The sequence below is a fragment of the Glarea lozoyensis genome (assembly GCF_000409485.1).
Source record: "Glarea lozoyensis ATCC 20868 chromosome Unknown GLAREA4, whole genome shotgun sequence".
NCBI lineage: Eukaryota > Fungi > Ascomycota > Leotiomycetes > Helotiales > Helotiaceae > Glarea > Glarea lozoyensis.
In genome coordinates, this window is record NW_007360999.1 from 1,775,958 (window position 1) to 1,788,837 (window position 12,880).

Consider the following 12,880-nt stretch of genomic DNA (forward strand, 5'->3'; position numbering starts at 1 on the left):
GAATTTCATCTAATCCAGCCATGTAAGTCTAGATACCACTCATTTTATTCCACCCCAGAAGCATCAAATCTGCGCCGGTGCACTCTCCCTCGACCCCCTCCACTTCCACCACCGTCTCCTAACACTCTGCTTCCTCACCCCATCACTCCCCGTCTCAATCCTCCCACCAATAACCCTACCTTTAACCTGCTGCTTCATCTCATCCAGCTTGTAATTCCGCATCAGCAGCGAGAGCAAGATCAACGGAACCGTGACACAAACCGCGATAATGAGCAGGATATGCATCGTCTCCTGGTACGCCTGGTTGATCGCATCGCGCGCCGGAGTACCCACGGGATAATCGAGCGCTAGATTGATGTTGTTGTAGATTGCTGTCGCGTTGACGCGATTCTCGACGGGTAGGTAGGCGTTTAGTTTTGTAGGGATGTTTCGAGACCACACGGCGCCTGAGATGGCGGATCCGACGGCCCCGCCGAGCTCGACGCAAGTTAGGAAGACGGCAGTGGCGATTGCGACGTGTTGATGGTCTGTTGAGGCTTGGACTCCGATCTGGGCTGGGACGTTTAACATTCCACCACCTATACCGACTGCGATTTGCGTGCCGACTATGGAGCCGGTTGATGCGCCGATGGAGCGGTATCGAATCATAAGACCAATACCCATGAGGTATATGAGCGAGCCGGCGACGACGAAGGGTTTGTAGTATTTGGTGTATTTGATTATGAAGGAGATGATGATTGAAGCGACGGTGCTGGTGAAGGAGAAGGTTTGGGTTATGTGACCTGCTGCGGTGACGGATTTGTTTTGGACAACGAGGAGGTAGGAGTAGAAGTATGGTTGGACTGATAGGTAGAATACCACTGCGATGTATTAGCATTACATATTCTGAGTGTAGAAGAAGAACGTACTGAAGTAGAAGAAGCCAACTCCACAACCTGCGCTGAACGTGCGAGATTTGAGGAGATATAGCGGAATGAGAGGTTTTGGAGAAAGCTTCTTTGTAGACTCCCAGATAGGAAAAGCGATGAAGCAGATGAATCCGAGAACAATCATAGCAATGATGCTCCCATTTCCCCATCCTCCTGATGCTCTGGTTGCAATAGTGAGAGGAACCAGTATTAAAGCAAATGCCGCACTGAGGAGTATGATGCCTCCTAGATCAAGCTCGAAAAACAAATCCTTGATGACTCGGAGAGGCCCAAGTCCTTTCCATGGTCCTGGAGATGTGAGACCTAATCTCTTGGCTTTTCGACCGTTGATGAACAAAGTCAATGCCAACGGTAGGAACATAGCGGGAATTATAATCGTCCACATCCCATACCCCCATCTCCAAGTCGTCGTATTCAGAATTGCATTTCCGATAATAGAACCAATCCACACCGTGATCAAGAACGGAATATCCGGTAAACTTGACCACAGAGCACGGTTCAGAAGATCACTCGTATCCGCAATGAATATTTGTTGGAGAATCTGGAGTCCGGTTGAGCCTGCCGAGTAGAAGATCTGCGCTGCTGCGAACGATTCTACGTTGTTGGAGGTGGCCATCTGGATGTAGCCTAGGATGTACAGGAAGACGCTGAAGGTAAATGCCTCTAGACGGCCGAACACATCTGCGACTTTGGCCATTGGTGGTTTGATTACAGCTAAAAAGAAATGTTAGAGTAATTGAGAGGGAATTTTTGGATAGACATACCATTTACAACACCCTGCACAACATAAACCGTGGAAATCAGAGAATGGCTTTTGAACGAACTAGTAGCAAACACGGAAAGTGATTGCACGACCTGGCCCTCGAGGGAAGTCGTAAAAGCCATTAAAAAGATACTAAAATCCAAAAATGAGTACAGTTTCCGAATACTTCTTCATTTGGAAATAAATCAGAGATCTTACCTAGCATAAGCAGCGATCAACCCCCATTTCGTCCATGTCATAGAAACCGCTTCGATATTCTTCACACCCGCTTGAGCACTAGCAGACGTGGAATGGCCACTGCTCTCGGATTCCGCATCGTGACCTTCTGAGAATTGCACGTCTTTCTGCAATCCATCTTGAGAGGAAGGCTCGAGAACGCGTGACGAATCCATCGATCTTGTATTCCCACGTGTGTGGTGGTTGACGATGTTGCGATCTAATCTGATGATCTGATAAGAATTTATCAGATTCGAAATTTTCAGGCCTAGCGATTTGAATTCACCACGGAATGATGACGGGTTTTGAGCCGGCCATTTTCGTAAGGTACGAGTTTGACGTGGTGAAGGTCCCCGAATCCGAGGGGCAAGGGTATGACGAAATGATGGGGAACGCGGCACAGCGTGTACTAGCTTGGCTTGTACAGACGATCTTGACCTAGATGAGAGAAAACAGCCCTTCGTACGAATATTACTATGGATTTAAGAATAAGGAATTTGTAAGATATAATACCGTAAAAGGGAAATCGTAGATATTCATCGAAGACATGGAAATTGAAACACGGTTCCTCGCAGATTTAAGGTTACTCGCGCTGGTACCCGATTGCAACCCTGAAATCTTGGCGAGAACCTGGATGGAACGAATACGATTATCTAATCTTATCAGATCGAAAATCGAGTTCTTAGAAGTTAATTTGTCGAAATGTTGTTAGAGGAGGATGTTTATGACATAAATTATATCTATTTCTGTGTTTATCAAACATTATAGATCCCCCGTTTACAACCGCGGGGCTGCGTGTGTCCAATAGTAGGAGCGGGACCTTTTAATATACTAATAATAATAGGATAGTTAAATACAAAGTGCTAGTAATTAGTACGACTATTGAATTGTTCAATATACAGACTTCAACTTTTTGTAGAATCAAGCCTAATAATTGGATACTCCGTTTAACTTACTCCGGTTCCTAATATAAGCTTATTATGCTGCAATTTAGAGAGTAACTAGGGGACCTCTCCATTTGAAGCCTTATGGACACTACAATAGTAAAGAAAAAGACTGACTGTATTTAACATCTTAAGCTTTTAGCTATTTTTTATCTGACATCGCCAGTGCTCGATAATACGAGCCTGGAGATTCCACCGTAGATCGCTAACACATGTCCTTCTATTTTAAGTAGAAATAGAAACGTGAAGATAGAGGGGGTATAATTTATGTAGGGTGAAAGATGCGTCTGTCGCTTCCTTATCCAATCGAAGGCTTGAATCTCTTGCGTCGGTAGGAGCGGTTAAAGTAGATTCACGCGATGCTGCACCAGTGGCTGACACAATTCTCTGCGCAGTCCAAAATCGCAACTAACAATTATTAATACAACAACTTTTTCAACATACCCTCTTCTCTTGGACTATAGCCTAAGACCCAAGAATTAGTACTGTGATCTCAGATATCTAATATTAGGTTGTGGTGGTGAGTTATTCGCTGATAAATATTTGGGGTGCGCAGAGAATTGTGTCAGACACTGGTGCTGGCTTCTGCTAACCTGACACAAACATTTTGTACGTCGCGTGTTCAAGTTCTATTTGGTATGTCAGAATTTCTTTGGTTTCCTCATGTCGCATTTGAATCCTTGACTAAGAACGGAGCAATGCTATTCATGGAAGGGTTCTGAAAAACTATCGTTGTACAAACATTGTCAGAGATTTTGAAATCTGCTGAAAAATTCCGCAAACTTGTTCACAAAGCGAAATGAGAGATACTCGAGGACATTAAAGCTATGCTCTTGAATAATGAATCGATATCTTTAAACTCTAGTATTTCTTAGGTGTTTTCCAATCTCACCTTAGTTGCGAAGTGGTTTCGTATTGGATAAATGAGGCAGCAGAGCAAGTATTGTATCGAGTTGCAGAATCTTGGTTCCGAACCCAAACAGCGGGTATCTCAGCGAGAGAACACCATTATTATTGCCGGGACGACGAGATTGGCCAAGTTGTCTAGATGCACTCTGCTCTAGTCGTTCGTTGAACAGTTCCTTACATGTGAAAAATATCAATCGGATATTACAACCAAGCCGAGCTTCTTGAGAATTCTTAAACAGCGAGAGATTCAAATGATTAAAAGAGTTTTGCAACTATTTAGGTAACCCTATCGTAGCGACTTCATCGCCATTGATGACCTGAATAGGTGTGATAGGGTATCTCGGAACATTCTACTCAAGTCTTTGGGGAACAATTTCGCGAACGACCCCAAGAGTTAGAGACATGTTGTTTTCTTGTGCTGAATAAGAGATTCCGGAGCAGCTGCCTTAATCGAAGGGATTGATTTGTCTGTTGTTTGTCAACAGGAGGATGGAGAGGAAATCATTCCATTCGTCCAAGAAACCTGAAGCTCCTGTCACCGAGAAATATCTCGCTTGGCAGAAGGAAGCGCTACACGGACGATTATGACAGTTAAAACCATCGAATGCCAGAGAGATCTTGATCTTATGCGCTTGACAACCATATTCATCTACGCCACGGACGACTAAGCGAGCATTGGGATGGTAGGTGTTATATGATATCTTTATTATACATCCAGGTCAACTCTTTCTTCACCCTCCACCCCCTATTATCCCATCTTCAGTAAAACCCTGCTCCAAACCCGCCGAATCTGTTGATATTATACCTTTCATTAAGCTATCAAAGAAGGCCATATCGACGCCCTGGAAGGCCCAGTCGTCGACACCAGCAGCGATTGCCGGTAAACAATTTTGTGATTCCAAGGTGATGTTATTGACATTGTGGTATTGTAACATAGGCTGTTCGTGACCGGTTTGAGGTTGATCACCTGAAAACGCGGATTGACCGAGCGACTGTTCAGGCGCATGAGGGCAAGACGGGAATGGTGTGGTCAGTGATGAGGACTCAGCCTGAAATGTCGGATGCGGCTCACAAGAGATCGGGCCCTGGCGTGTGATTTTGATGACGCCGAGGTACGGGATATGCAGGCGGAGCTCTTCATCCCCTTTGTCGCTCTCATCTCCATCATATGTCCGGGCAGTATAATTACTCCCCTGAGCGGCGTCTGCCTCGATTTCGAGGAGGCGACGGACCAGTTTCGCGCTCTGCTCGGTGACTACGTCTTTGTTGGTTTTGCTGATGGCATCCATCTTTTCGAGGGCTTGCTCGAGCATAGCCCGATCACTGACGCGCTGGTGGGCGAGAAAATTGACGGTTTGACGGTGATGGTAGGCATCGATGTGAGCAAGCAGGAGTGTCATTGCTGCTAAGAGAGCGAAGAAGTCCACAGGCCGCGAGCAAGATGACATGGGGTTGAAGCTGCGATGCACGATGAATCGACTAATGATCTCCCGGCTGGCATTGACGCAAGTCATCTTGGAGTACTCATGTACAGTATTATCTCCTATCCGCACGATATACGGTAGGTGGAGCTGAACCAATAGGCCATAGTAGTTGACCTGGGCTGCTAGGCGTAATGTCTCTAATAGAGTTTCTGGTGACCCTGGAGTTAGGTTGTGGTAATACACCGGATGCCAAAAGCTTGCCGGCATACTCTGCGATATACTCAGTAGCTCCGAGTCGATTAATTGAGTTGTGGTGGTGTCGGCTGGGACAAATGAACTTGCATTGCGTTCCAAGATGCGCGACGCAGCGACTGTGAGGAGTCGCTCGAATCTACCAAGCGGTGGTTCGTTTCGCAGAGCCGATGGGGCACTCATACCCACATCAGTCGAGCCTTGAGGTAGACCAAGTAGCAAGCTGAGATAACGGTCCATATACACAATGCGGAACCACATGAAGTCTGGCTTAGCATCAAACTCTGGATCGATGCGTTTCAGTGGTGGCATAGGGGTCCGGTGCAGTCCTATAAGTTGGGCAACTGTCATTGCCCTGCGATTTACAACCCAAGCTCGTCGGAGATTGCCAGAGTTAATCTCATATATACCTTCTAGCATGATACAAACCAGACTTTCGACGGTGCCGTGCATCTCTTCCTTAGTCGTTACCCATGTCGTGGCAGCTGTGACCAAGCGGCTCTTGAGCACGCTTCTTGATTCAGAAAGAGCGAGCAATTCTTCACCACCCGGACTTTGTAAAGTGATTGCAAATAAGAGCATACGCTTAGCCAAAAGAACCGGGTGGATACTTGGACTCGGAAGCTCGGGGATGGAGAGAGGAGCGGCAAGGGTTTCGAGTGTTAACTTGCTATGCGGTTGAGTGGTGAGCGTTTCGGTGTAGAGCGAGGCCCGAAAGCCCTCTCTGAGCAGAATCTTGGCATCTTCTTTGGCCGGAAAGGCAGCAAATAGATGATGAAGTGCTATTGAGTGCGGGTTTGATAAGGCGAGTGATGGAATTGAAGTTGGTTGCCGAATATTTGGGACACTGGCTGGCTGCCGTGGTTCTTTGGGTAAGAACCCATTTCGGGGTAGTGATCGAGTTGCTGGTGTTGATGCCGGGGCCGACGGATCTTCATCTGTGCGAACTTGATGACCTTGGTGTTGTTCTTGATATTGAGTGAGGTTTCTTTCAACCGGTACAGAGGGAAGTGCAACTTTGCCAGCGAAAAAGTCCTCCAACAGGACTTCAACCCTTGCCATACGTTGAACGAGGTGCCTATTGTCTCTGTCTCTTGCTTTTACTCCAGCTACGTCTTCGAGCATCGGCACCTCAACCTCTTGACTGATGCAGGGTACCCGTCGGCGCCGACAGCCGACACAGGCAGTATCTTCGGCTGACAAAAAAAGGCATCGGATTTTGCGCCGTTTGCATTCCCAGCAAGATTGCGTGCCTTTCCGGATCTTCCTCCGTTTCGCCGAGACGTCCTGCTCGTCGTCGATGCCTGAGGGAGTCATCATAGCTGGCGTGTTTGTGGGAGGTGCGTTCACCGCTGAAGGAAATACATCGCCCATGCTGCGTGGCGGAGAGAAAGCCCGCGACTTTATGAAGCATATGGGTAAGCAAGTTGAAAGGAGGAGAATGGATGCATCTGTTCCGCCGTTGCGTTGTGGCGCTTTCTATGGCTCGCTTAAGTTGTTGCCGTAATTGGATAAAAAATATGTTCCTCCGTACGGCGGAGTGACTGTGGTTGGAATCGGCCAATCACACGCTTCTCCGAGCGGCGGAGTACCTAGGTAGTTGACTGCTTTGTTTAATTTGCCCCATTAAGCCTAGACAAATACACTGTTGCTATTGTAAACAAGATCTAATGTGATCGGCTTCATCTTCTTACCCAATTCGCAATTCCCTTTACTTACGATTAGGCAAGACCTTCGGTGCTGTGTGCCTATTTTGAACGACATCACTGATGCATTTGTTTTTGTGCATTATGTCCCGAAATGTGTAGATCTTGACCTGATCAGATATGACCAGGCGAATATTTAAGTGACGGATTCCACGTTGGCGACGGATACTCGGTTGGGCTAGCTTCTCGCAAACAAAGATGCTCTCTTCATGAACTTCCGCCGAGCGGAGATTTGCTATAGTATCATGACAAACCAAACCAAGACCATTACATTATTCTCCTTGCATAGAAATGATAAGAATTTATTTCATCCATCTATCATCATACTAGATCCGTCCGTCGACGCCTTTTCTACGCCTCTTTCAAGTCTCAAGTCTGGACTCTTTACCTTTCTTACTTCGTATCACACGATTCGCACCTCTACTACGTCTCTTTCTCAAGCAGTCGCTTGATCCGTATCATCAATCGAAACGGCAACTATCTCGGAATCTAGTATACAAGCATGACGCTCGACGGCCAGGAACCGCATGGAGATACCACTCCATCACCTCTCGACAGCTCTATCAATGAAGAGAAACAGGACCACCCAGGAGTTGAGGATGCCGCCCCCACAGAAGTTTCACCTCGCAATATCCACGGCTGGAAATGGGCGGGTACCATGGGTTCTCTATTGTTCTCGGGCTTCTTGTATGCTCTCGATGCCACTGTCATTGCCGACCTCCAACCGGTCCTCGTCGAAGAATTTGGAGAGATTCAGAAGCTGCCATGGCTGAGTGTTGCTTTCTTGCTCTGCGCCACGGCTTCCAACTTATTCTGGGGCCGCGCCTATACCCATTTCAACGCGAAGTGGTTATACATTTTCACCATCATCCTCTTTGAAGTCGGCTCTGCTATCTGTGGTGCTGCGCCTAGCATGAACGTCCTGATCGTAGGACGGGCGATTGCTGGCTTTGGCGGTGCTGGCCTCTATAACGGACTTATGACGAACATTGCACTTACAACCACTATGGCCGAACGTCCAGTATACAACTCAATGACTGGGCTCTTTTGGGGTATCGGCATTGTCCTGGGTCCAGTTGTCGGCGGCGCCTTTAACGAATCTTCAGGAGGCTGGCGCTGGGCTTTCTACTTGAACCTTTTTATTGGGGCTGTCTGTGCTCCCTTTTACCTATTCGTACTTCCAAGCAATGACCTTCACGCTGGAGCCACTATCAAGCAACGGGTCGTTGAGATGGATTACTTTGGCATTGTGATACAGGCCGGAGCTCTTACATCTTTTGTTATGGCAATCAACTGGGGAGGTATCACCTACCCCTGGGGTTCGGGTCGCATCATTGCTCTGTTTGTTGTTTCCGGCGTACTTTTTGCTGTCCTGGCTGTTCAACAAGTATTCAACATCTTCACCTCGGAAGGGAGACGCCTTATCCCAGTACAATTCTTCAAGTCTCGTACAGTCCTGATTCTTTTCAGCTCAACAGCAGCAGGAGGTGCGGCCGCTTTCGTGCCAATTTACATGATACCTCTATTCTTCCAACTCACCCGTGGGGATAGTGCACTCAAAGCTGGTATTCGACTACTTCCTTTTATCGTCTTCTTGGTTGTATTTACCTTCATGAACGGCGGTTTAATGGCCAAGTTGGGCTACTATATGCCGTGGTTCTTGGTAGGCGGCATTTTCGTTGTCATCGGCTCCGCCCTGATGTTCATCGTCGACCAAGACACTTCAACCGCTAAAATTTACGGCTTCTCAATTCTTCTCGGTTCTGGAGTAGGGATGTTCTTCCAGGCACCCTTTTCTGTCACACCCGCCGTTGTGAAGCCGGAGAACATCGGATCTGCTATCGGCTTCATGACGCTGGCTCAGTTTCTTGGCATCACTATTGCTTTAGCTATCGCCAACGCCGTCCTCCTCAACAATAGCACAGACAAGATACAGCAGATCTTGCCTGACGTTCCGTTGGGTGAGATTCATGCCGCCGTCTTAGGAGTTGGCTCAGACCTTGTGAAAAGCCTCTCCCCAGATCTTAGGACCCGCGTTATTGGCGCAATTGTTGACGCTATTAGCACTACATATGCTCTTACCATCGCTGCTGGTGCTCTTGTCGCTGTCACGAGCCTCATTTTGCGACGTGAGAAATTATTTGGCGCCGCAGCTGGTGTAGTTGCCGCATAAAGAGTTGATTCACTGGGTGAACCCAGGGATCTTATGGGGGTGAGAAGGAGTGGGCAAGTATCAATGGAGCACATGTCACTTCTAGCGCTATGTAAACAGGGTAAAACGAAAAAGCAATTCTATTTTAATTTGCCTGTATGTAGAACTATTTACATTTCACTGTGTGAATAAAACTTTAGTTTAATCAGATATCTCGCTTTGTAATTTATACCCGCATTGCACCAATTGTATCCCTTGTATCACATGTGCAGTCCGCCCTGCGAATGTTTTCAAATACTCTCTTTAACTAACCGTCAATGCACCTATCATGCAATTTCTATCACACTGTTTCATTCACGAGATTCATGTGGGAAGTCGGCTATTTGATTAAACTTTGTGCATCATTTACACCTCAAATGTAAAACATGTATTACGGTGTATGCTTCTAAATAGAAACAAATACAAGAGTTTAAACGAGGGCATATTTCTATGAGCTATCTCAGAATGTCAAGTTGAGATACCCTGCATTGCAAAGTCATAATATCGCAAAGTTTATTGTACCTACGTCTCCGCCCTGAAACTATGGTTTAAGAGACTGCAGCACCCTCTAGTGTGTGCCATTAGTACCGTTTGTCCCATGGTTCAGATAAGCTTCAATCATTCCTAGCGCTCCATGATCCTCATTATGCACATTCTTAATGACAAACCTCTCATCTGCCTCCTTCAACAGCTTATCAAACTCCTTAACAGTCCGCTCCTTTGACCCATAGCACACCAACATCACCATATCCACATGTCGTCTCTCACGCTCCCAGATACGCTCGATCGTTGTTCCTGGCTCGGGCAATATCATGTCATTGATTAGAAAAGGCGTACCTGGGGCCGACCCCTCGAGAGCTGGAACCATGGATTTGAAAATCCTAACGACATCGGCATCTGCCCAATTATGAGTGCACTGCCGGATTAAGTACGCGGCGGCGCCAAGATGCTTTTGCGGCTCAAAAAAGCTGGCTTGGGTAAAAGAGATACGGTCTTTGAGGTCTGGAGTAAGGAGCTTAGGGCCGAGCGCTAGCATGGTGCCATCACCGTCTTGAACTGCAAACGAAAGATGTGGGAAGGCCTGGTCGTGTCAGAAGTTCGCATTTCATAGAGATGTCCAGTGATAGAAATATACATACTTGAGCCAATTCAACAGACACGTGCCCGCTGCCACCGCCCATATCTACAACCGTTCCTCGGAGATCTGCCCATGAGTAACCGTTTGCTGTATCGGTCGAGTTATTTGCCACTTTATCCAATCGCATTAGCTTTATACTTCCCGAGCAAGACTATCTACTCAGATACATTTATACAAATGGTAAAAAGATACAAGCACTCACTCTTCACCCATCCAGCCATAGCCTTCGCGAAGCGTCCAGCATATTGTGGGTTCTTCTCATAGTAGTCAAAGATGGGTACACCAAAGCGCTTGTAGAATGGACAGTGTAAACCATCACTGTTATAAGGATCCGCCTTGATAGCCGCACCTGACTCGGCGCACGCCTTGAGAATCTCGTCGAAACTTCACCACTGCGTTAACCACATGCCGAAAACCAGAGACAATGGGAAAGAAACTTACGAGAAATGGACCATAGACCTTATCTCCTCGTCCTTTTGTAATGCTATCGAGAAGCTATTATGAGAGAAGAATCCAGGATTGGGTTCCGTGAAAAATCGTTGTGTGATCAACATCCTCATCAAACGGCCTTCACAGATTTTAAGTTAGCACTTTGTATTCAATATATTTGAAAGGTCATCATTCTTGCGAAAATTTGTAAGACTCGCGAATTCCTTTGAATCTGCATACCTGTGCGGTCTACATCCAGACCCGCTTGCTCTGCCAGATCTTCAACAGAGATGGATCCCTTGGACGGCACGATCGTGAAAAACTCAAAGTCCAGCGCGAGCTGAAAGGTGGCGATCTCATAGCCACGGACGAGAAAATGCCGATAGAAGCTCGCCGGCCCGCTTACGAGAAGCTGCAAATCTTCGAGCTGCGCCTTGAGCCGGATTTGCAACGCTTGAAAATCGGGCGTAGTAGGTAGGGCTTGAGATGTGGCTGAGAACGTTGGGAGAGCGGTGTTGGAAGCATTGAGTTGCTCGATGAGCGATTTGGTGTTGGAGAGAATGCCCTCGGCGAGAGCCAGGATAGATGCGTTCTCCGTAGTGGAAGACATTTGATATCAATGATGGGTTGGGGATAAAGCTTCATGAATGCACAACAAGAGCAACTGTCAAGGTTTATATAGGTAAGAATTGCCGGAAACTCCAGACTAAAAGTGTTAAATCCACGGTAAGACTTCTTTGAAAGTTAAAATGCTCGAGCACCTGAGTGGGGCTACGCTGCAAGTGCTGCGCGTTTGGGTTTGCTGTAGTCATGCTTGGTAGGTTTAGACTCAAACAAACTTTGAACGTTCCGCAACAGCACATTGAAGTCGAATAATCGTGACATTAAAGTGCTATTAAAGCTGAAATATTATTTATCAGGCCTGGTATGAATCCAATGTTCTACTTAAGCGGTCGAATCTTGTCTACAGATGAACTTATAAGTCAAAAGTCCACTTGAGCTAGCCCCTGAAACTTAAGCGAGTCTTTCAAAATCTACTACAAATCATTCTAGATGTCTCCTTTGATCCCATAATATGTATCCCAAAACATCGATATTTTATTTAGACGTTCTCCTGATGGTTTTACCTTGGAGGAGTTGGAATCCCAGTTCATGATCAGACCTCCATTTGCGTCCACGGCGGGCCAGGAATCAGCATCACTGGGGCTTCCAGTTTGCAAGAATCGTACCAAAGCACCCAAAAAATCCTTCGAAAGCGCTCTATCAGAATCATTCCAGTCCCAAAGTGGCTGCCACGAATCAAGGTTGCCAAATGCATACGCTACTCCGACACCATGAAAGGCGCCGGCATGCTTCTTCTCGATGACATCCAAGTCCTGTGGAATTATCGGCGCTGCAAGAAACTTATAATACCACGCTTGTGACTTCAAGTTCTTGATTTGCAGCCGCGCAGAAGTCCATGTTGGCCAGACAAAGCATTGGTCGGCAAGAAGCTGGGATGTTGCCCTCTGAACCTCCGTATCCGTGGCCGCGGGATACAAACACAGCACCTCTTTGGCTTGTTCTTGGAAAGTGGCCTCCACATAGGTATGATACTCAGCTAACGACTTCAATGACGGCATTCCAGATGCTTCGTTACCAACGTGGCCAGCCAGCAGCGGAACGTCTGCTGTGGTGCCTGAGAGTAGAGCTGCCAGCGGTGATTCGGGAAGAACATGGTTGTCAACGATGGCGGTCGCAGTATCGAATACGCTCAAGCTGGTGGGATAAGGCCACAGATCTGCTTTCCATGGCCCATAAGCACGGGGCAAGAATGTACCTATGATCTTCTCGGCAGGCAATTCTCTGAGTTCTGCGATGGTGGGAATTCCTAGGACTTGCAGCAACTCCGCTCCCGCTTGTTCAGCTGCCGCCAGAGTCGAGAAAGTCGCTACGTGACCTGGACCAGAACCTTCTATCAGCGGTGCTACTCCCGTGCC

At 47.1% G+C, this 12,880-nt stretch overlaps 5 protein-coding genes across 5 annotated transcripts; 1 reads left to right on the top strand and 4 right to left on the bottom strand.

Annotated features, from left to right (window-relative positions):
- Nucleotides 1–63: 63 nt before the first annotated feature.
- Nucleotides 64–2,226, bottom strand: GLAREA_09947 (MFS general substrate transporter; the record flags this gene model as incomplete). The annotated part of the gene is made up of 5 exons (XM_008086543.1): nt 64–860; nt 909–1,643; nt 1,694–1,824; nt 1,891–2,141; nt 2,209–2,226. The coding sequence occupies 5 exons, from the start codon at nt 2,224–2,226 to the stop codon at nt 64–66; spliced, it is 1,932 nt and encodes a 643-aa protein (XP_008084734.1).
- Nucleotides 2,227–4,492: 2,266 nt separating this feature from the next.
- GLAREA_09948 (Zn2/Cys6 DNA-binding protein) lies at nt 4,493–6,811 on the bottom strand (the record flags this gene model as incomplete). Its single annotated transcript, XM_008086544.1, has 1 exon — nt 4,493–6,811. One exon carries the CDS (start codon nt 6,809–6,811, stop codon nt 4,493–4,495), a length of 2,319 nt encoding a protein of 772 aa, XP_008084735.1.
- An 834-nt stretch (nt 6,812–7,645) lies between these two features.
- Nucleotides 7,646–9,316, top strand: GLAREA_09949 (MFS general substrate transporter; the record flags this gene model as incomplete). The annotated part of the gene is made up of 1 exon (XM_008086545.1): nt 7,646–9,316. One exon carries the CDS (start codon nt 7,646–7,648, stop codon nt 9,314–9,316), a length of 1,671 nt encoding a protein of 556 aa, XP_008084736.1.
- A 586-nt stretch (nt 9,317–9,902) lies between these two features.
- Nucleotides 9,903–11,511, bottom strand: GLAREA_09950 (S-adenosyl-L-methionine-dependent methyltransferase; the record flags this gene model as incomplete). The annotated part of the gene is made up of 5 exons (XM_008086546.1): nt 9,903–10,415; nt 10,474–10,583; nt 10,675–10,856; nt 10,914–11,040; nt 11,142–11,511. 5 exons carry the CDS (start codon nt 11,509–11,511, stop codon nt 9,903–9,905), a joined length of 1,302 nt encoding a protein of 433 aa, XP_008084737.1.
- A 439-nt stretch (nt 11,512–11,950) lies between these two features.
- On the bottom strand, nt 11,951–12,523 carry GLAREA_09951 (alpha/beta-Hydrolase; the record flags this gene model as incomplete). The annotated part of the gene is made up of 2 exons (XM_008086547.1): nt 11,951–12,161; nt 12,222–12,523. 2 exons carry the CDS (start codon nt 12,521–12,523, stop codon nt 11,951–11,953), a joined length of 513 nt encoding a protein of 170 aa, XP_008084738.1.
- Nucleotides 12,524–12,880: the final 357 nt, after the last annotated feature.